Source organism: Canis aureus, chromosome 13 (assembly GCF_053574225.1).
Source record: "Canis aureus isolate CA01 chromosome 13, VMU_Caureus_v.1.0, whole genome shotgun sequence".
NCBI classification, from domain to species: domain Eukaryota; kingdom Metazoa; phylum Chordata; class Mammalia; order Carnivora; family Canidae; genus Canis; species Canis aureus.
In genome coordinates, this window is record NC_135623.1 from 70,397,458 (window position 1) to 70,421,661 (window position 24,204).

The 24,204-nt window shown below is 39.9% G+C and overlaps 1 protein-coding gene across 4 annotated transcripts in view; it reads right to left on the reverse strand.

The window, feature by feature from the left end:
• DDX60 (DExD/H-box helicase 60) overlaps positions 1 to 24,204 on the reverse strand; it is a 92,746-nt gene that overhangs the window by 37,904 nt on the left and 30,638 nt on the right. For all 4 annotated transcript variants that reach the window (XM_077846583.1, XM_077846581.1, XM_077846580.1 and 1 more), the window contains 14 exons: positions 23,924 to 24,084; positions 22,666 to 22,912; positions 20,976 to 21,142; positions 20,263 to 20,418; positions 18,747 to 18,896; positions 17,738 to 17,857; positions 16,240 to 16,335; positions 13,142 to 13,257; positions 12,126 to 12,268; positions 11,930 to 12,039; positions 5,924 to 6,028; positions 5,216 to 5,344; positions 3,496 to 3,620; positions 1,396 to 1,554 (listed from right to left, as the gene is read on the reverse strand). In XM_077846583.1, the coding sequence (XP_077702709.1) occupies positions 1,396 to 1,554; positions 3,496 to 3,620; positions 5,216 to 5,344; positions 5,924 to 6,028; positions 11,930 to 12,039; positions 12,126 to 12,268; positions 13,142 to 13,257; positions 16,240 to 16,335; positions 17,738 to 17,857; positions 18,747 to 18,896; positions 20,263 to 20,418; positions 20,976 to 21,142; positions 22,666 to 22,912; positions 23,924 to 24,084 (1,984 nt within the window). The remainder of the gene's footprint in view (positions 1 to 1,395; positions 1,555 to 3,495; positions 3,621 to 5,215; positions 5,345 to 5,923; positions 6,029 to 11,929; positions 12,040 to 12,125; positions 12,269 to 13,141; positions 13,258 to 16,239; positions 16,336 to 17,737; positions 17,858 to 18,746; positions 18,897 to 20,262; positions 20,419 to 20,975; positions 21,143 to 22,665; positions 22,913 to 23,923; positions 24,085 to 24,204) is intronic.

The following is a 24,204-nucleotide window of genomic DNA, read 5'->3' on the forward strand; positions in this document are numbered from 1 at the left end:
TTTGAATTGTTGGTCACTAATCCAGTTGGAAATGATGGCTCCCAGTGTCCTGAAGAAAGGTCACCTAGAGATCAGCTCCTGAAAAGGCTTATACTACCGATGCTGTCCCTGTCTGGGCTCTTCACCTCCCACTACTTCCAAGAAAACATCACAATAAGCAGAGGGAAGATAAGAAAGATCAGCAGAAAAGTACAGCTTGCTCTAGAGCTTGAGAAATCTGACTCAGAGAAGTTCTAAAAGCTGTGTCTACTTTGAAAAAAATATCTGAGCTTGATTGCTCGGAATCATTTAAAAATATCTTACCTTCCAAGCAATATGCTGAGCATTGCGGATAAAAAGAGGAAAACATTAATAATGTAGGAAAAAGAAAGACAAGTGAAAAATAACAGTAATGCATCATAATAATTGATCTACTAAACACTGAAAGCGTAACAAGAACACAGGAAAAAGAAAAGATTACTAAATTTAACTAGGGAATTATAGCAAGATTCAGAGAAGAGAGCAAAATTATGAGTGTAAGCTTTGGGGACAATCAGAAAAGAGTGCACTTAAGGCAGATGGGTCAGATCATGTGAAAACATAGAGGTAGAAGAACAGGTCATGTAAGGAGAACCGCAATGCTGAATATGGGTAGAGGGGAGTGGTAGGGAGTAAAATGGGAAAAGTCATGGCAAAGCCCCAAACCTGTTGGCATACAGCAACAGCCAAAATAAGAAGAAAGAATACTGAACATGGAATAATTTAATCAATTTGAGTATTAGCAAGAGCAACTGTTAGCTACGCTGGAGAGTAGTGAACCCCCAGGCTCTGGAGTCTAAAAAGAAGACCCCTGCAGTCATTCAAGGAAGACTCATAATGAGCATCTACAGAAGGAGGGAATTACAGGGAGACCATGACCTCCGAGGACCAGAGTTGTCAGGATTCTACATGAGAACAGCAGGGAAGAGGAGTCAAAAGCAAAGTTCTCAACCATAAAACTGACACTGCAGTCAGTTCTCAAATCCATTAGATGCTCTCGTATGTGACCGTGATGCTAAATCCCTGTGGTGATCCAAGACACGACGCGTTCTGACTTTGTTCTGAGGACTGACCCAGAGCTGGAGTCACACGCTTCTTCGAGGCGCGGTTATGGCAGGTAATAACCCCCCATGCTCACAGGCCGTGGTCCCGCCTCCCGGGAGCCCTGAAAGACACTCGTCTATGCAGCTCTGGTATATGCATATGAATAGCATCACCACCAGTCTTTACCCCATTTTCCCACCCAAACTTACACAATTCGCAAAGAAGTCCAGGCAGTTACTAGAACTTCGTTGTAGCGCATTCAATGCATGTTTCTGACTGGACTTGTGAAGTACTTTGACCTTTAACCGCTAATTCATTTCATTAAATACTTACATTGTCTTTTGTCTCTCGATGGATTTTCTGATTTTTCGAATTTTGTTAATCAAGTCATGGGCCTCTTTATCAGCTTTGGGAGGCCTTTGTATTGCTTGCTTTCGCAACAGGAAATACCTCAAGCTTGCAGCCCTTCTTTCTACATCTTCTAAGTTGAATCTACGAATAAATGAAAAGACAGCTTACCTTGAAAACAATTTCATCAATAAAATCTAAATCATATTTCCATCTACTGTTCACATCCTGACATATACCTGTTGAGTTCTTAATATCCACCTTTAGGAGTTTTATCCCGAAGAGGCACACAGGGTGCCTGGGTCAGCAGACTCCTTATTAATTACCTTCTAGGAAACAGTAAGCTCCCCTCCTTGCTGCAGACCTTACCCCGAGGCAACAACCAGAGCCCATGGAAATTCTTCCTGTAAATGTACTCAGATACTCCACAGGTAAAGGAGAGAGAACAATGGATTTTCCCTATTTACATACAGAAAAGAGATCGCTCCTTCTCCAAAACAAGATGAGAAAAAGAAGTTTAAAAACAAAAAAATATATATGCTGTTTTGCTGATTTGTATTATTGTTGTAGTTGCTCTTGTATTAATTCCACTCATCTTGAGGTCAAAGGCCTTAGCATCATATAAAAATATGTAAGTTCAGATTTCACAAATCTTTTGTGAATTTTAGGGATTCCTTTGTGGGTTTTTTTTTTTTTTTTCATTTTACTGAAATCTAATTGACATGTAACATTTTATAAGTTTAAGGTATACAATGCAATATATTTGATACATATGTGCACCACAGAGTGATTACCAATATAACATTAGTTAACACATCCATCACCTTCGCGTAGTTGCCTTTTGTGTATTAGTGTGAAAAGATTTAAGATCTACTCTTTTACTAACTTTGAAGCATATAGTACAGTATTCTGGGTCAGCAGACTTCAGTCTACTGCTTTCTACAGAATTGTGTTTCTTTCTAACTAAAATATGTAGCCATGCTCTAAAGTAAAGTAGGTGAGCTGTGTAACTTTTGGTACAAGTTACACAGTTTTGGTACAACTACCAAAAGTTCAGAAATTTTTTCCTTGTGCCAACAAAAAAAGGTAAAAGGTTTGTTATCTCCAAAAGTTCCAAACACAGCCATACATTTAATTATCATCATTATTTTAAATATACATCACAAATAATGACCCCCTACTACATGTCTGTTATATATAAACAAGTTTCATTAAACTTTGCCAGCTGAGCAAAATTATGTAGCTTGATTGATTGATTGATTGATTGATTTATATCTGTAGCCTGTTTAAGCTTCTATGGCTGAAAGTAGTTTGAAATTGTCTAAAGTAAAGAAAGCATTTATTCTGATCCCAAACTATGTGATCAAAGTTAATCCAGGATATAGTGTTACCTATGTAGTGAATATATTTAGGTATAATTAAGGTATATATAATATATATACCTTAATTATATATAATTATATACAATATATATAAATATATAATATATATACCTTAATTATAAATATATGTATTGATACATATTTATATATATATATAGGTATATTTAAGTATATAATTTATACCTCACCTAAACTGGATGATTACATTCAATTTTAAGCTATTTTCACGCTATAGCATATATATGTTAGCAAGATTGTGTCTCTAAGTTACAGTTCTCTTAAATTTAAATTAAAAACAATAAAATACACCACCAACAAATACGCTAGCACGTTGTAAGGATACTTTAATTCTACGTGGGATACTTGTGTGTGTTAACATTCAATTTATTTTGCCAAGAATCTCATTATTTACTCGAAATTTACAAGACTTAAATAAAAATATAATAGTTTGTAGTAAGAAGATAACAACAACAACAACAAAATAGAGTGGGAAACTATTTAAAGATGGTAATTTGTAATAGCACCAGTAAAAATATTTTTTTAAGAACTGAACGAGGAAGGTATATTTTTTAAATATGCATTCTGATAAGTGAACACCAGAAATAGTTATGAATACTTTATTATAACAGTGAATTTTTGTAATTTTCCTCAACAGAATAAGCTTGATTCAAATTACAAACAAAAACAAATTAAAATGACTTACAAAAAAAACAATGCTGGTAACTTTTCCATTTTCCTTAACTTTTCAACGAGAAGTGGAAACATGCTGACTGTGTTTTCTGAACTAAAAACTGAATCAGGACAAAGATTCTTCAGAACTGTTTTGGCCTGTAGCAATGAATAAAAAATCACTAGTTTTGAATTCTGCATAATAAAGAAAGGAACTACCACTTTCAGCTAAAATATTTTCATAGTTGTCTAGTCTGTGTTTCTGTGCTTCTTTGAAATAAAATATAATAACAAAATAATTATGAAAATATAAACTTTTGTAGAGAATGACCAAAGATATATACAAATCAATGCACCAAAGAACAACAAAAAGACTAATCTATATACATGCACACATATATGAAATTTAACATGCAATTATGTAAGGCAACACAAATCAGTCAGAAAGAGGTCGCTCAGTAAATGATGCCGGTACCACTACTGCAAAAGGTGCAGTAAATCAGTTTCTCTCCATGTCGTGTATAAAAACCACTTTCAGATATGTTTTGAATGTCTTTAAATGACAAAAATAAATGGAAGGAAATGTAAATTAATTATGCTTCTGAGTGGAAAGAGATTACCTAAATTAAAATGTAATGGGAAAAAAAACCTCAAATGGGAAAAGTCTGGCACATGTCACTTACCAGAAATGAGAAACCTCAATGTGTGACAACAAAACAAACTTCAAAATATAAAGACCATCATCAACTTACTTAATATAAATATGCAAAACTTATGACTCCAGGTTAAGGTTCTAAGACACAAATAGTTCCTACAAATTGAAATAAAAATCATAAAAAAAAAAAAAAATCCCTACAGGCGCCTGGGTGGCTCAGTAGGCTAAGCGTCTGCCCTCAGCTCAGGTCATGATCCCGGGGTCTCGGGACCAAGCCCGGCAGGGAGCTCCCTGCTCCGTGGTGAGTCTGCTGCTCTTTCTCTCTCTCCCTCTGCTCCTTGCCACTGCTCCTTCTCCTCCTATCTCTCAGGTAAATAAAATACTTTTTTAGAAAGAAGAAAGAAAGAAGAAAAAAGAAAGAAAGAAGAAAGAAAGAAAGAAAGAAAGAAAGAAAGAAAGAAAGAAAGAAAGAGAAAAAGAAGAAAGAAAGAAGAAAGAAAGAAGAAAGAAAGAAAGAAAGAAAGAAAGAAAGAAAGAAAGAAAGAAAAAGAAAGAGAGAAAGAAAGAAAGAAAGAAAGAGAAGAAAGAAAGAAAGAGAAAGAAAGAAAAAGAAGAAAGAAAGAAAGAAAGAAAGAAAGAGAAGAAAGAAAGAAAGAAAGAAAGAAAGAAAGAAAGAAAGAAAGAAAGAAAGAAAGAAAGAAAGAAAAGGGGAAGACAAAAGAATCCCAAGACAAACGTGACAAAGGAGTAAAGAATGCTTCGGAGCCACCACTACTGTGATTTCAATCTCTCTGCTGTCAAGGCATCAACAGTGACCGCGGATACGGGCGCCCCTATTCTGGTCCTATTATGGAAGGTGGCTCCTGCTGTGCGCTTTAGAAAGCCAGAGGATTAAGCAAAGAGCAATTTCCTTTTCCCCCTTCTATTCTATCTCAAAATCCCTAGACTTCCAGTTCAACAGAAAACCCTAAAATAAACATTGAAGACTAAAACAGTAACAGTAATGATGATGATGATGGCGATGGCAACGAAAGTCAAGAAAACAAAGAACATAGGGTTTTGCCAAAAAAAAAAAAAAAAAAAAAAAGGTGAAAATTACCTCCTCGGCATGGCCATTTTTAACCCAACTGGTTAATTCTGCCTTTAAGCTCTCTTCGTATTTTCTGGCATCCAACTTTCTAATGACTATTTTATCCTTAAAATGAATGAATTTCTCCGGATCCAACTCCTTGAAAAGAAATGCCACAGAATCAAACAAAAAAACATGCAAGAAAATCCAAAGATGTTTCTCAATTATGCATTTAATTAACAGAATCACAAGCTCCTTGAGAGTACAGATTACTGAAGGTCTTCTAACCCCCCCCCCGCCCCGCCCCACCAAGTTTCCCGGACGGAAACCTAATAGGATGAATGAACTCTTCAAAGGAAGAATGCAGAGCAAAACCACGTAGAAGATGAAAACGGACAGCACGTAGGGCCTGAGGAGGGAAGGGCAGTGCAATGAGAGAATAAAGGAATATGCATCCAAGACGTAAAAGGAAACTAAAATATTCTAACATCCCAGAAATTGAAAAAAAGAAATATTTTCAGGGATTCCGTGGCATTTTACCCCACTAAAGTGAAACACAAAATATTAGCAAGAAGAATGTCTGAGAAGGGGTGATTTTATTTCGGAAACAATCAATCAATAATTTTAGAAGAGGAGAGGCACAGGATCAGAAGGGGTGAGACTTTATCCTTCTGAACAACGACGTCCCCATCCACTATAATAAGACTAATTCTAATTAAATGCGTAATTATTACGTACCTGGGCCCTGGGCCAGCTCTCCCAAAACTGAAGCATGGTATCGTAAAGCTGGACCGTTTCTCGAGGGGAAAGGGTCAGGTCACAAGGGAATCCGTACTTTTCGATCTACATTTAAAATAAAATTTAAGAGTTTCATATCCTTTCATATTATCTCATGTTCTGTGATTTGTCCTGTGAACCAGTGTGATGTCTCGGCCCGGGAGAGCCTCTGTTCAGGGACTAAAACCTTATCTCGTTTTTTGAAACAGGAACCGGGAATATTGAAGTGGGCGAAGACCTAGGATTGAGAACAGGACTGCTGGGTGTGTGCCCTTGGGAAAAACTGGCCCCACCCCCGGGGGCGCCTGCGGGGCGGTGGCTTAAGGTTGCCCTGGGCTGGGGTCGGGCTCCCAGGGCCCCGGAGGGGGGGCCTGCTTCTCCCTCCCCTCCCTGCCTCTGCGCTCTCTCCCATCTCTGTTGCTATCTCTTGCCTCTCAAATAAATAAATGAAATCTAAAAAAAAAAAAAAAAAAAAAAGAGAGAGAGAGAAAGAGACACTGAAAAAGATATTTTCCTAGCCACTGACATAATGCACTCAGAAAACCAATAAATCATCAACTTTAAGCACATCTTCCGATCCTAATCTCTGGAAAACAACTTGTGTAAGTTTCCTGATACTCCAACTGGCTAATAAAGACCCCTGGCGCTTACTTTTCAAGTGCGACACAATCTGCCTTTGGCCCCAATTTGCAATTCCAAGACCCCAAATGAATACCTCTCTTTCAGCTCCTGTTCTTCCTTTTTCCTCAGTCAGCAGCCTCAAAGTCACTACCAGGAGCCCAAAGACACTGAAAACAGCACTAAACTAAAATGTTCAAAGGGTGATAAGTGCTGACTATAAACAAAACACTAAGCAAGAGCTTGACTGATTTTGTAAAAAAAAAAAAATAATAAAAATAAATAAAAATAAATTAAAAAAATCCACCAAAAAGTGTTTGCATTATTTCCTAAAACGTTTTAACTGGGTTAATTCTCTATAAACTGCTTCTGCATGTCCAGTCGGAGTGCCGGAAGCTAAAAGATGGGCGGGCTGCTTAGGCAGGAAAGCACGACCTGTACCCTGTAGCTGAAATGGGTTTAATTATGAATATGGTTCTTTGTTTCGGAGCACCAACCCAGGCTAAAAAGGGGCAAACCTAATTTTCTTAAGTTCTGAGAAAGGAGCTGGGCCGACTTCAAGACTAAGACGTGGGGATCGCCTTTGAGACACTCAGGAAAGCTTCCTTCCCAGGTCAGTCACTTGGTTCTGCTCTAAGCCTTTCTGATATGCGTGTCATTAATTTTTCCACAAGCATTTTTTTTTTTTATAATTTTTTTTTTAATTTATTTATGATAGTCTCACAGAGAGAGAGAGAGGCAGAGACACAGGCAGAGGGAGAAGCAGGCTCCATGCACCGGGAGCCCGACGTGGGATTCGATCCCGGGTCTCCAGGATCGCGCCCTGGGCCAAAGGCAGGCGCCAAACCGCTGCGCCACCCAGGGATCCCTCCACAAGCATTTTAAGGTATAAATTAAACACTCCCGTTCCCCAAAAATTTGCATTGTGGGATTTTTTTTAGTGGTTTCAACTGTTGTTGCTACAAATCAATCGCCCGTCAAGCCCTGATCCCTGAAAGGTTAATAGGTCATCTTTAAAGGAAAGCAGGGAGGGGGGGGGTCTATTCAATGGGCTTCTTAAAGGTTTGTCATCGGAAATGGTAAGTCTTAAAGAAGGGACCATCCTAGACAGATTTCTCCACATCTTTTCACAGCAGGACACCCGTTTCAGCAAATAGCTGTGAAGTTAAAGAACTCAGGTTTGGAAATTCTGCACTAACAAAGCCATAGCAAACACAAGGCCCTTGGGGAAGAAAACTGCTTAGTAGGATGGAGACTACAGCAGAGCCTGAATCTGAAAATCCCTTTCTATTTCCTCCTCTAGATGATTCCTCATCTATAATACAGGAATTAAAATATCTGTACTTTCACCTAAACCGGTAAAACCAAATGAGATAAACATGACAGGATGAGTTTTAAATTTCAAAGACTAGTAGGTAAGGAAGTCCTGAAGATCTAATGCCCAGTACAGCGATTACGGACGATGCTGTAATACGAACATCAAATATGCTGAGACTGGATCTAATTATCGCCACCACCAAAACATAAATATGACTTGGAAGTGGTGACTCATTTGGCCTAAGAAACAGGTATGTACGATCAACCCGAAAATTATCACCGTTTTTACGATAGAAGTCTTATTTCTGTCACGAGAATGCTTGTGATTTCTATTTTTTTTTTTTTTGCTTGTGATTTCTTAAGGCTCTTCACCTTTTATCGAAGGCTGAGTTTCTTCGTTTCTAAAATGTACAACTCTGCCTACGCCATAGACTCGTCGTAAGAATCAAGTTAGATTAAAAAAAAAAAAAAAAGTTAGGTGATGGATGTAATAGGTCTAGGGAGACACCCGGCACCTGGTTGGCGCCTCAACTGTCAGTGACCAACTTACAAGGCTGACTTGTGAAAGCGGTTTAATGACTCCGGCTAAGAGCTGGGATTCAATCCAGTTTTCTCCACTAGAGTCACTAATGACCTGGCAAAGTCCGAGCCAGCCGAGGTGGAAAAGGATGGGAAATAGGTCACAGATCCGTACCATCCTTCATGTGCAGGTACGACAGCATTGTGCTACGATGCTGCTCTGCAGACCACATTGTCCCTAAGGCCACAGGCGAAGGCAAGAATTGATATGCACTGAGCAGAAAGAGGCGATGGTTCTTTCAAGGACCTCCTGGGACTGACATCTCTCCGTGATGAGCAGCTGCTCCCCCCGGGCTTGGTATTTGGTTGCAAAGGCCGGGCTCTCCCAGAAAGAAGCCTCATGTGGATAGAAGTTTACCCATCCTGCTCCATCCCTTCCCATCAGAAACTACTTCTAGGATGGAGCTCTAGGGGCGGCGATCAAGGTGGATGTTTCTCTTCTTTACGTTGCCACAATCTATCAAGCTTTTTCTGGCCGATCAGTTCTTTCATATTGATCTGCGGTACGGCACACCACACCAGGAATAATAAGTCTACTCCTATGGGAAGGTCTGCTCACTCCGTATGGCTGCCGCTAGAGGGGACACACTACATGAACACGTGCCACACAAACAGCTACCACAACACACTTAATAACGCCCAAGCCTTTGAGGTCACCCTCCGTTCCTGCTGCAAAAGTCCAGAAGTCCTAAGGAGACTCTTCAACACTATGACCTTTGCAGAAGTCATAGCGGGTCAGAGCACACTGCAGCAGTTCTGCTGCTTCCACTTTGTCCTGAAAGTACAGGAAAGGCACTTGGACCAAAATGCCAGTCGTGCTAGGTGCTCCAAGCTCACTACACTCATTGCTACTTAAAGATAACAGGCCTGAGGCACCTGGGGGGCTCAGGGGTTGAGCGTCTGCCTTCAGCCCAGGGTGTGATCCTGGAGACCTGGGATCGAATCCCACCTCGGGCTCCCTGCATGGAGCCTGCGTCTCCCTCTGCCTGTGTCTCTGCCTCTGTGTCTCATGGATAAATAAATAAAATCTTAAAAAAGAAAAAAAAAAACAAAAACAAGATAACCTGCCTGGAACCATCCAATGCAAAATAAATATATATATATATTTAAATACTACGCTGCTCTAAAAATGCCAGGTGACGATGGGGAAAGAAAAAAACAGAAAGAGAAAGAAAGAGACAGAAAAAGAAGTCTATTATTTATGTGTGGGTTATTATCTATATTCTAAGTTTGGGATGTGAGGTCACAGGAGTTTTGTCCATATTTTAGTGTTATTTAGTTTGAATTGGGCCATTGCCACACAAAAGAGAAACTCTTGTAATAAATTCTTAGAAAATCACCATTCACACCAAAAAAGTCATTCAGTTGCTCTTTAGAAGCCATTGCATCAGCCCAAAGGCTATAAAGTGTTTCTCACTCATTCACTCCTTCAGGTATTTGTGCAGCAGATCACCCCGAGTGCGGTGACCACAGGGTGAGCTCTGGAGTCTCCCTTGATTGTATCCTGGCCCCACTACTTACTTGTGGTGCAATAAGGAGTTGGGGGAGTGCTCTAAGCCTCACCTTCCTCGTTTCTAAAACGGGAATATTAACAGGACATCCATCCTAAAACTTTTGTGATGGTTAAAAAGGACAAAATGCATAAAATTCTTAGAACACAAAGTAAATGCTTAATTTAAGTTAGCTATCTTTACTCAACATACATGGATTAATCATTCTTTTATAAATATATTTTTTTAATTTTTATTTATTTATGATAGTCACACACAGAGAGAGAGGCAGAGACACAGGCAGAGGGAGAAGCAGGCTCCATGCACCGGGAGCCCAACGTGGGACTCGATCCTGGGTCTCCAGGATTCCGCCCTTGGCCAAAGGCAGGCGCCAAACCGCCGCGCCACCCAGGGATCCCAATCATCTCTTTTATAGACACAGTTTTTGGGAACTCATAAGAATTCAAATTTGTCTTCAAGGAGTTATTCTAGTGAGATAAAGGAGATAGCAACTAGCAGGGAGCTGATCATAATTGGTGTCATGCAGGAAATTACAGGCAAGGTACTACGGAGAGAAGGTTGCGCCCAGCTTAGGAAGTCACAGAAGGACTCTGAAGATGTTTCACACTAGAAGAGTCATAAAATATGAACAGGACCTGAACAACCGGCACTTGGCATCCGTGGTGAAATACCCCAGGAGCAAAATGCATCACGAGGGCCTCCAGATCTGGGGGCCAGGTCAGAGAAGACCTAGGAAGCCAAGCCAAGGAGCCGTGCAATTAGTCACGTCCATCGGAAAGCCATTAAAGCATGGCGAGATCGTAATTATGTTTTAGGAGGTTTAGCTGACAACAGAATTTGGAATGTTTCCTGCTTGCTAGGTTTTGAAACGAAGGCAAACTAATGACTGATTATCACTTTGAGAGGCAATGAGACCTTGAATGGGCCGTTCCTAAGAACAGGATGAGAAAGAAAGATAATTATACAAGGAAGACTAAGAACTCCTCCACAGGCATCCTGATGCCCCAAATAATATCCTAAGACCTCCGCTTTATTGACTCACACCAAAAAATCATGTAATGGCTGTTAATGAAATGTCTTTTCCTTATCTGACCTGCCTTGCAAGGATCAGACTCTCACATGTACTAGTAGCCGCCCGTACATAGTTGTGCGCTAAGGGTTAGCGTCACCAGGGGGGACAGAGAGATGTGGATGCTGAGAATTAAAAATGGACAAAGATAATGTACAAGAATAAGTAAAATTAACCAAAAAAAAAAAAAAACTTCAGGTTAAAAATTTTAGTCATTTTCAAGCTTTGTGGTTCTAGACACCACTGAGGTTTCATTGATGACCACAAAGTCATCTTTGTTACTTTTAAGAAACTGAAGTTAGTAAATATTATTTAACGCTGAGAAAGGAGGATCCCCTGCCATTTGAAACAACACGAATGCATCTTGAACTCGTTACGCTAAGTTATAAAGAGGTAAGTCAGGGAATGAGAAAGAACCGCATTGTATCACTTAGATGTGGAATCTAAAAAAGTCGAACCTGTAAAAAAAGAAAAAAAAAAAACACAATAAAATGATGGTTAGCAGGGGACGTAACAAATCTGCAATGAGGAAACACCACATAGAGGTTTAACGCATAATATGATAAATATGGACAAAGATATTGTAGCATAATTATATAATGTGGTGGAGGTGCTAAATACTGCTATCACACGTACTTTACAAGATATGACCATATCAAATTAGCATGTTGCACACCTTCAATTTATGTTATGTCACACGTCACATATATTCATTGAGATAAAATATAGCAAAATAAGAGATAAAACTACGGTTAAGTATCTGTCATAAAGTATCAGTTCCGTAATTTCCGTAAAATAGGCAGCTGTTCGATTATAATATGTATACAAGTAACTTGCATTACTCGGAGCAAATATGGCCAAAGCACTACTTACGTGATCCGTTGTGAGCGCGGCACACGGGTGAAAATGCTCGAAACAAACGTCGCGATGTTTTATGGAACATATGTGCTTCTCTAAATCGTTGTATCTCTCTCCATAGAGCACTAACGATGAAGAGCGAGAATTTCCGCATCAGTGGACACGTGAGGACTGGAAGGATTTTAAGGTGAAAGAAAAATTCCAAACATACCAAGTCTAACTTTATATGATTCCTCTATTTGGAAGTAATCTTTGGGAGACTTGGTGCAACGGCCAGCGTTTCTTTTAAAAGCAGTATTTTCTCTCATTGTCTTGTCTTCTTGTTTCCAGTAGCTTTTCACTGATTGCAGCCACCTTAAGAAACGAATTTACATATTATGTAGACAATAATATAGTTCCACTTCCTATGACTTTAAACATCTTGAATAAAGACTTCGTGTGCCTTAAACATTGTACGTAGAGGACTAGGCCCTGGAGGCCGAGCAGCCGAGCCTCCTCACTGCTGCCCGAGGCTCTTGCTTGAATCGCTTACATTCTTCATGTCTCGTTTTCCCCGTCCTACATTCAAATAATCGTAGGAGTAGTAGAAACACTGTTTAATAGTAGTGTTGGAAGAAGAACAAAAAAATTTTAAAAATTAAAAAAAATAATAGTAGTAATGGAAATAGTAAATCATAAAGATTGTTGGGTATTTAAGATAAACTAATATTTGCAAAGCGCTTAGAATAGCGCCCGGCACATGGGAGCCTTGGCTCTAATTGTCACTATTACTAGGCAGAAATCTAGCCCGATGACAAAACAACATAGGCCTTTCAGTTAGTAAGGCTTTGCTCTCTTTCTAAACATCTACAAAGGGGGACAGTGGCAGAAATCTCCAGGTCTGTGGCAGAGGATGTCATACTATTTCATATTTTATTTCTTGCTAACAGACCAAAAAAAAAAAAAAAAAAAGAACACAGATTTATCATTTCTGGTGAACTTTATTTGACAAATGGAAAAAAATGTTCTACTGGATCCCAGATCTGGCTAGGGCGGCCCTTGATTTTCCTTTATCGCGTGTGGCCTCTCTCAGCACCTGCCACGAGGTGCTACCAATGCTCCGTTGCTTGAGTAGCCAGAGCTAAGTCAATAGACTCGCCAGAAAGTCACAAAACGCTTCGGAACCTATATGCAAGTATAACATTCAAAATACAAGAGCCTTTATCCAAATTATAACGTGATGCCTACTCAGTGAGATGCTCAGGGTTACTTATAGTGGCTGAAAGGGCCAGAAAGGGACATCGGATCATGACAAGGAGATGCTCCCAGACTTCTGCTCCAATTTCTCCGCCAAGACAATGGACCTATTAAAGAGAAAAAAAAAAAAAAAACTTCTCCTTTAAAAAGCTAATTTAAAAATGACAGATGAAAATAAGACACAGAAGCTCCAGTCACTATACACGGTCTCATGTTACCTTGAATTGACCGTGCCGAGTTCATATAAATAGCCCCAAATCAGGTAATAGGAAATCTTGACACAAATTTTCTTCAATCCCCATAACCAATCCATCAATAATTCCTCTTTCTCTTACTTTCAAAAAGTTCTTTCAAATCTATGCATTTCTCTCCGCGTCCACCGCTCCCAAGTCACCGTCACGTCAGCTGCAAGCCCGGTACCCTCCTGACTGCTCTCCTAGCTTCACCTGATGCCTCCCACCTTCTTCGAGTCACGGCCAAAAGGACAGATTAGATCAGGCCGTGTCCCTAACTAAATGTCTTCCACAGCCTCCCTGCACGTGGGGCAGAATGTTAGCTCCTCGCAGGCCGTACCTGACACCTGGCGTAACTTGGCCCTGCTTGCCTCTCCAGCTTCCTCGCAGCCCTCCGTCCTACACCACTCCCCCCTTGCGTAGGACACCCTAGACTTTTCTGTGTTCCTTCAACACGCCCTTCCTCCCCCAGAGCTTTCACGTGTATCATTCCCTCTGCTTATCACGTTTTTACCCTCCCCACCCTTGCAACTTCCAGAATCCAGGCTAATGTCGCTCCACTAGAAAGGATCCTCCGACGGCCACCCCAGGGCCACCTTCCTACCAGCCTGCTGCCCTCGTGACCGTCAGGACACCTGCCCTTTCTCCCGACAACCTGTACCCGTGGGGGCCGGCCTCGTCATTTGTACTAATTCCCTTCTTTCAATCACTCTGCGACCTGAGACCCGGGCACTCCCAGCACCAACAGCGCCTGGCATGCCGGGGGCACCCCTTAAATATTTGCCGAATAAATGAATGAATGTCTTTTAACCAAGTAAGTCATATTGAACTTGATTCAGAGAAGATTCTCAAACGTGGTCTTCTTTCAACACATTAAATCATGGAACGAGGCAATTAGCTGGAAAGGACCAGCAAGCCAGATGATTCAAAATATTTTTTTTTTCAGATGCCTGGGTGGCTCCGTCAGTTGAGCATCTGCCTTCTGCTCAGGTCGTGATTGCAGGGTCCTGGGATCCAGTCCTCCACGGGGCTCCCTGCTGGGCCAGGACTCTGCTCCTCCCTCGGCCCTGCCCCCAGCTTGTGCATGCACGTGTGCGCGTGTGCACACTCTCTCTCAAAAATAAATTTAAAAAAATATTTTTAGACATTTTTTAAAGACTTGGTTTGGGCCTGGTCGGATGATACACAACTCTGCTGAATGCTTCATAAGAGCAGACAGCACTTTTCTCGGACTCTGACAGAAGAGGCACAGCCTTCAAAACCCTTCAGCTTTGCCCTTATATAAAACTGGGGAGGGATCCCTGGGTGGTGCAGCGGTTTGGCGCCTGCCTTTGGCCCGGGGCGCGATCCTGGAGACCCGGGATCGAATCCCACGTCGGGCTCCCGGTGCATGGAGCCTGCTTCTCCCTCTGCCTGTGTCTCTGCCTCTCTCTCTCTCTTTGTATGACTATCGTAGATTAAAAAAAAAAAAAAAATGGGGAAATTAAGGTACCCAATGTCACAGCATTTCAGTTTTGAAATCTAGAGTCCAACTACAACTCACGTTCTTGATTGCAAAGAGAGAATTGTTGACTTTTTATTTTGAACGGGAATGTTCAAGGCCTTCAAGATGCAATATATACGGAGTAACCAAAAATAAACACAAAAATCAGTATCAAACAAATAAAAAAATATAGCCTGCTCAGCAGCTCCACGTCGACAAGAATTAAGTTAAATACAAGCTTATCATTCTTTTCCCTTTAGGGTGAAAATCCCTCGGAGTATTTTAAATCTCTTCCAATAACTATCTTTAATGATGCTACTATAAAAGTGTTATAAATGGGGATCCCTGGGTGGTGCAGCGGTTTGGCGCCTGCCTTTGGCCTAGGGAGTGATCCTGGAGTCCCGGGATCGAATTCCATGTCAGGCTCCCTGCATGGAGCCTGCTTCTCCCTCTGCCTGTATCTCTGCCTCTCTCTCTCTTTGTGTGACTATCATGAATAAATAAAATCTTTTAAAAATAAATAAATAAATAAATAAATAAATAAATAAATAAATAAATAAATAAAAGTGTTATAAATATCCTCCTTCGGCCCCCATGATCTCCATTGTTTTCCTTCCTGCTCTCTTTGGCCCGGGAAACTGACCTATAGAGACAACCTTACAAGGACTCCAATGCTTTCTGGTCCCACCGGACTTAGCCAACGGAGAGCCTTGATGGGATCAGGAGAAGGGAAGAAGGATGGGAATGAGGTCTTTCCTTCACTGGGTCCCTTCCCGAAAGGTCACCTTGAACTGGCCCTGACCCTCAACTGACGCAAGTTCTCCCAACGTGGCTACCTCGGTCAGGATCTCCTTTGTGCCTCAGTAACTGCTTCTTTCCCTTGTCCCTTCAAGCATAGGGCTAGGCCCCTACCCCTACGGGATGCTCGATTGCTGTGCTAACCTTTATAGTTTTCCCTCGCACACACTTTTGGAAAACTCTTCCCGAATTGCTATGTTTTGACTGTGCCACTTGCTTCTCTTTTGGGTCCACGGCTGATGAAATAACTTACTTAACTGCTATCATTGTTAGAGACCAAAATGCTCTGCTTTAGAGATCAAAGACTGGATTTGGAAGCCTCTCCCCAGGAAAACTTACACCATGGAGGTTAATCCTCCCCTTGCTGTACAGACCTCTGCAGCACATGCTGACATCCCCTATTGAGTCACGACGCGGAAACGGAGCCAAGAGCCTGAGGAAACCATTCGGAAGGAAGCACCCCCCGCTGACCTGAGCTCTATACCAAGGGACAAGTGTCTTGAAGCACCAGGTATCTTCATTACAGCACAGATGCACACTAGGAGATCAACCTAGAGCAGCAATACCGAACCTACCTCATCAAATATAACATATCTGATCCTTTTCACCCATGCTTGGCGATGAGGAGATAATAGCAGAATTTCAAAGCAGGCAGGCACTGTAATAAGTACCTAAAAATAACATTGCATAAACAAAAATTTTGAGTACTTATTATTACGTACAGACTTCATTGTGAGAATATAAACGATAGAATTCCAACTCTTGAATGTACCTGCTAATGACTTAGTATCACCCTGAGAATATTTTATTAAAATTGTGACATAGTAGGTTAAAGCTTATGAAACTATAATTTTTACGAGTCAACGTGGTAAAATATCAGATTTGAAGCTTAAATTCTTATTTATTTATTTGTTTGTTTATTCTTGTTTAAAAGCATTCAAAGTAATACAAACGGAGAATTAACCATCACAGGTTTATTTCTTCCTCTGACTCTAAGATAGTTTTGTTTGAAAAATGTCACAACATTAGGATCAACAACAACGGATGTGGGGAAAAGTAAGACTGGGCCGATGGAGAGGCCGAACTTCAAAACAGGCCTGAGGAAACCTTGGCCAACGCGGCTCAGACCTCGGAGCCCATGCTGCTGTCAGAGCCCTTCCACTGCAGGCTGAGATGTCCCAGTGTTTGCCCCCTGCCCAACTCAGCCCCCGGACGTGGACTGTGGAGCAGAAATGGAAGAATTGGCAGCTGGCATTGGTTCCGACCACCGTCCCCACATCTGGGCAGCGGGTCCATCCTTGAAAGGAAGTCTGGGGGGCACATCTTCATGTCTGCTCTGTAATGTTCTATGATCAACTTTCTACTTTTTTGTTCAGTCTTATTGATTTATGGATTTGTTAGGGAGTAAAACTATCTATGACTTATTTAGCATCAGGTATTCTATCAATAATACAACATATTTTAAATTATGATGAGTATCAGGGCGCCCGGGTGGCTCAGTTGGTTTAGGCATCCGCCTTCGGCTCGGGTCGTGATCGCAGGGTCCTGAGATCAGGTCTCATGTTAGGCTCCCTGCTCAGCCAGGAGTCTATTTCTTCCCCTGCCTCTTGCCCCTCCTGTACATACACGCTCTCTCTCTTTCTCTCTCTCTCAAATAAATACATAATAATTTTTAAAAATCATGATGAGTATCCTACTCATCAAAAAAAAAAAAAAAAGCGACTATATCCTAATCGTCAAAAAAAAGTCATTCTGGTTAGAAATTGGTGTTTGTTACTTTTTATAGCATTGGGTTCTTCAGATCATTTCGAATCCATTTATAAGCCAAGATTATACAATAAACTATAACTGAAATCTGAAATCAAAATATAAGTATCCTTAGAGAAAGATGAGTGCTATTTCTCAACTCTGGAACGTGACGATATTAAATTTTCTGTAAAGCCATTTCATCTTTTGTAAACTCAGAAAACTATTTCCATGAGACTTTGGGAAGATGCTGAGTTTCTGGTGAAATAGATATATATTAGTACTATTACACATTTGAAAACAAATACATTAATCAATATATCTCACCTGACAGTTTAAGGCGTCATGACGATAATCCCTTGTAAAAACACCACATAGAGCTTCACCATTTGGCAGACTTTTGGTAAAACGATTATGAACAGTTGCTGCCACTTGATTAACAAGGGCCTGATTGACAAGGAAAGAAATTCAATAATCACATAATAAAGCAGAGATGAAACCTCAAAGAAGGAGAGGGACCGTCTAAAAATGTGTATGATTGTAAGTGTAGAAAGCTTAACAGCCTGTCTTATTCACATCTATTTTAAATACACTAACATGCTCTTGAGATATTTGCTATGCATATATCAAATGAACCTCATTGATAAACCTCAACTTAAAGTAAAATGGGGGAAAAATGGCTTAATTGGAAGAAAAAAACAGGAAATGTCGCTCACACATTGGAAAAAATGGCTGAATCCCTGGATGACCAAGGCTTAGAGAGGAGCTGTTGAGTGAAGGATAGAAGAAAGGTCAAGTGAAGGACGGTCAGATGGATCTCTGGTTCTTATGGAAACAGAGAACAGAATGATGGGGTAGGGGTGGGAGGCAGTGGGTGAAATGGGTGAAGGGGGTAAAAGGTACAAACTTCCAGTTATAAAATAGATAAGTAGTAGGCAAGGAATGTACAGCATGGGAACGCTAGTGGACAATACTGCGTCGCATATTTGAAAGCTGCTAAGGGCGTGGATCTTAAAAGTTCTCATCAAAAGAAAAAAACGAAAAAAAAAAAAAGAAAAAAAAAACAAAAGAAAAAAACGTTTGTAGATACATGAGGTGATGGACGTTAACCAAGCTCACCCTGGCAATCAGCTCACAACGTCTGCATCTCTCAGTGTATGTGAGGTGCACCTTAAGTAGTACAAGGTTACGGGCCGATCATACATCAATAAATACATCAATACAACTAGAAAGTAAGTAAATCATAAAAAGTGAGACAGACTCACCACGGGACTACATGCAGTATTTTAAAAAGAGGTTTAGGAAAGAAAGAAAATTCGAGTCACTGGAGCGCTACCTTTGTTGGTGCGACATACACGACCACCCCTTCGTTGCTCTCCTTCAGCACCTTCTCCATGCAGTAGTAGGAAGCATAGGTCTTGCCCGAGGACGTTGGGGCAACGATCACCGCTGACTCATTATTATCCACAACATCAAGGAGCTCTCGCTGCAGGGTTCGGAGCACGTGAACAGCCCGTTACCAAAACAAATCCATTGGTTCACTTCTAATGTAATTTTCTGAACTTCAAATGGCATGAAGGGGAGTTGAGAACACATGAAAAAACATATGGGAAAACCTGAAGAACTCCTGGCATTCTCTCAGAAGACAGAAATGCTATGTTTTGAGCATCTGAAGGTGGGTTCATATGTGAAAAATGAGCCTGAATAGATATCTTCTCATTGGGAAGATTTCTTTTTTTTTTTTTCCCAAGTGTTTGTCATTGATTAAATACAGCCCTTCTCTAAAGGCTTTGAGAAATTAAGTATTTCTAAGAAGTAGCCAATGTGTATTTTTGTAATAGTGAAATGGTAGCTGAAGAGAAAAAAAAAAATCAGTCATTCATCATTTTACCACTTAGCTTGTACTTTTTTATATAGAAGAATGTCAGGTGGCTACTTTGGAGGGCATGCAAAATTTCCATCCTCTCAGTTTATGTTTTTTATTCATCAAAATGATAACTAATCCAAGAATCATACATTTCTATGATGGACAGAAGATGGAAAAACATCCCCCAACCTCAGCCTGCACACTCGTGATCTAGGTCCACTCTGGGCCACACCTCAAAATAAAATGGACAACGTGTGTGGGATTTATAGAGAGCACTTAGCTGTTTTGTGTCCTGCGCTAAACTAAGGAACTGGTCCTCCCATTCCCGAAAAGGAGGCAGGAATTTTTACAGATATCCTACTATCATCGACTTAAGAAAGAGAAAGTCATATTCTGTACTGGAAATCTGTTAGATTGAACTTATGAAATTGCGCTTTCGTAGCTAAACATGTTCAATTTATCAGCAATTGTATACAGTTCAATTTATGCAGAAGCACACCGTTTTATTTCAAATTTTATATCCATCAATTTTGCATTGATTTATCGAAAGATGGCTACTATGGTGACAGGCAGAGCATGTAAATGTCTAAACAATGGCTATATTGTTTAAGCTACCACAATTGCTCTGCGCACATTTACATATGAAATCCTACGACGCAGTGAAAACGTGGAGATTGCTCCACAATGATACACCTGGATGACACAGACGGAACTTGAAAAATAGATATGTGAATTCTTCAAAGTACCTCCAAGGAGATGGCCTATTTATAAAACATGAATGAAATGAAAATTTTACTCTCTTTAAATAGAAAATAGTTTCCATTTTGTCATTTCCAACGATGAAATAATTTTCGATGACATGACTCAATATTAAGTTCAAGCCAAATATAATATGCAGAGTCACCATAATGAGAAGTTTCTGAGATCACATTTAATAATAATAAAATACAAATAAAATAAAATTTTTGTTTCATTCCATTATTACCTGCCATGTGTCAGGAATAAAATTCTGAACTCTGGGATCTGGATCTTTTCTCTCATCTCGTATCAAGTAATGACCCATGTATTGTAGTTGAAACCGAACAGGCCCCATGCCAACTGAGTATTTATCTGTTTTCTTCTTTATGTCATCTTCTGCAACCTACGTTATTTCAAAACTCCATTGAGAAAGTGATTTTAAACTAAAATATTATTTAAATAATTAAAATACTTATTACTGAGCACTTTTTATGAGAAAAGCATGTTACCGTCTTTTCAGTTTTATAATATTTATCGAAGAAGTTCTTTACCACCTAAGTCATTATCTTAATTCTCAGTATATTGATAAGCATCAGGATTTTCAAATGTCCATTATGGTATTTGTAGCTACAACCTAATACACTTAAAGACAACGGAACAAGGACAATATAGTTCTTAAACTGTTTGCTAGAATTAAACACAGTAGTAGTTTTAAGGAATCATTCTGCAGGAATGATCTGGCATTTAATCTGTTTGTCCAGACAAACATTTGTATTAGTTTTCTAATTCTAGATTATTCTGAGTTCGAGCAGCTGAATTACTAGTAATGGCTTTGAACGTAGGAGTAAATATTGTCAGCTAATTAAAAGAAAAATCTAGAAGAGGTGACTGTATTTGCACAAGACATTTACTGTACACCCAATAATTATTCTGTTAAAATGGAGCCATTCTGAAAATTACCTGGGTTGGATATAAAGAACTTGCCAACTCAGCAAATCCTAAATACTTCAGGCATCTGGCTATGAGTTGCCGATCTGCCTCCTGCAAAAGTTCCGGGTATTTTCCCACCAAGGAATAGATCCTTTTCATCATTTGAACAGCTATGTTTAAGTCTTTTGTGGTTTCACCTTGGCAAAGAATAAACAATATGATCTTTATAAAGACTATCAAAAATAATGTTTGATTATCCAAGACTAGTCACCCAGGCTACCAATCTGACCTAGTTAAACCCACTATTTAACACTAATAAGGGTTTGGGAATACAGGGGACTCGGTAAATACGGCTATACTCATTTCATCATTTCCATGGATAACCGGGAAGTAGCTGTGCAAATAATGGCCACAAAGAGAAGTCGTATAGTTCGTGGCAGAAACAAGACTGATAAAGTGCAAGGTTGTGTAAGTGTTCTGGGGAACCCCAGAGCTATTCCCCACCTATTATTTTCATCCCCTCTCTACTATGGTCAAAGAAAAATATTTACATAACTTTAAATATCTGGTTGGAAATTCTGCAGCATTTACCGAGTCCTACTGTCGACCACAGGTAACTATTTGGTGTGATCGTTGGAAGTCGTCAATTCAATCTATGCAACTGCCAGACACAGACGGTGCTAATTCTTCTTCATCTTGGTATAGGTATACACGCCCTTTTTATTCCTCCTCATTGCTAATCTTCGCACACTTACGATGTCAGGGCTGTGTTCACTTTCAAATTTCTTCCAGTAAATCTGCATTTTAGCTGTCTAACAAATACCCCAAACACCCACTGAATGCTATACGAGACTAAAAAAAAAAAAAATTCAATGTAGAATTCTTACCCTCAAGAGGGTGAGCCACTTAATTTTGATCCTTCTCAGTGGCAGTCACCTGCAAATTCACATACAGCAGCTGGTTTGGGGAGACATGTGTAAGCCAAACCTTATCTTTCTCTCTCTGACGGAAACCACAGTGAAAGGTTAACTGTGCTAGAGCAGGTTGAGGTTAATAGGACGAGGGTGGAGGGAGGAGAGCCTGGTGACCATGTGTTAAAGGATCCAGGTGCGGAGGCGCCCAAGTCAGACCCATCGCCTAGGCTCACCAGGAGGCACGTCAGCTTGGAGCTCTGGGCACATGACCACCTGCTCTCGATTTACATCCTCCACCCAGGCTTATTTCCCCTTATCTTCCTCTTCCTGTCTCCTTTTTATTCTACTATACGTGCTACAGAAATTGCAAAGTAGACCACACGGAAGCCATAGCAACGTTTGGAAGAATCCAGCATGGTCAGCAAACATAATCTTCAGTTTTTACCCAGAAAGAAAATGTGTGCACTTCAGATCTCAAGACCGAATGGCAGGTTGTCCCCAAGTAGCGCCCTGTCTTTGCTGGTTCCCTTGACGATGCCCACGATTTTATAAGCAGCTAGTCTTTAGCCCATCTTTGACTGATTGCACTTGAATTTGCTTAGGAATGTGCTGCATATTGGCCACTCTGAGGTTGCTCACTGATCAAAGAAGTAACACTTAGAGGAATTTGTAAGGATAGGATCACAGAATCCACCTACGGCTTCTAACACAAACTTCCAGTTAATGAATGGCAGCTGTCGTCATTACATCCCTTTATTAATTCTCAAATTCGTCAAAACGAAAAGTATAGAATGACATATCCTTACCTTGGCAATGTTCTTTCCATGCTTTCAAGCAGGCATTCAACGCTACCATTTCAACTCGGTATTTCACGGAGTTACTTTTACATGATTTCAAAAAATCTTCCAGGTTGTTTATTCCAGAGTTTAAGTTCTCTTTCATTTCCTCCTCAATAGAAAATGACAGAGCATTCCATTTTTTCTCCTCTTTTTCTTCTTCCTTAGCAAATAACCTCTTTTTATTCTCTCTAGCAATTATTTCAGCCTTGGTTTCCTGCCCAATAATGGGGGGGGGGGGCGGGGAAACATATCATGAAACAAGTTGGAAATAGTCCAAGATTAAATTTCATATATGAGACAATATTCTTAAGTGTATATTGGTTATTTTGATCATCATCCCATTCTTGAATAGGAACAGTTTTAGGCTCAGTATTGGTTTCTTAAAATTAAAGCCTCTGTTAATTAAAAACTTATGACAATTAAATTTAATCACCATAAAGCCCCTCTGCACATAATTCTGTAGATTTCTGAGTGGTATAGATTACAAATCAAAGAGTAAATTAATAAAATCAAAGACATCAGGCCAGTTTTCTCATGTTTCCTGCGTTGGTCCCTGCCGATCTCTCTGGCACGGATTTTCCTCCTCCACTCTTCCATGGCCGCCCCTGTTTCCTACTTGTCCTTCAAGCTATTCCCTCCATGGAGCCTTCCCTAACTCCCAAGCAAATGTGGTCCTAATCCTTTCCTCCTCAGGGAAAAACTGGGACTTCTGAGTTCTCTTCCAATTATATATCTCTGCACCGGGGGAGGGGGGAGTTTATGTCTCAGCCTCTTCTGCCTATTTTATTGTGGGTTTTTCTTTTTTTTCCATTTGTCCAAGGTGTTATTTCTCTAGTTTTGCAGATTGCCTTCAGAGAGAATTTTTCTGTATTTATCTGTAAGTTCACTATGCCTATGGGAGGAGACAAGTTCAGGAACCTCCTGTATTGCCATCTTAGACCAGAACTCAATAAAACTATATTTTTAATTTTACTTCAACATTTCTAAATCCAAGCCTTTAGTACCTTACTTATATTATATTCTTATATTCTCTCTCAAATAAATATATATTTTATTCTGTACAGAAGAGGCTAGACTTTCTTACTAAGTAAATAAAATAACCTAAGTGATCATATATAAAAAGAAAAGTCATAGCATGCAAAGAAACTACCAGAGGAATTGAACAAATATCAACTTAAGATGAAAAAAAAAAGTTTTAGAACTTGATAGAACTAATAGAACCTACATGTGTCTTTTTGTTCTTGGGTGCATTGAAATTCCTTTTTGGCTTTACAGCTTGAGTTACAATGAGTTTTGGAGAGACTGATTCTAATGAATTCCCATAAAATTGCTGAAAAGCATTATACTTCTGCACGTTCCTAAGATGACGAGGATCTCTAGATTTTTCTGAAAAAGAAAAGACTTAAAATGTAAGACTCCTATAGTTTTTCAAGGCTTAAAATGTAAAACTCTTAGAGTTTTTCAATAGCATTCTCACTAATTCTTCATGCCATCACACACACACAC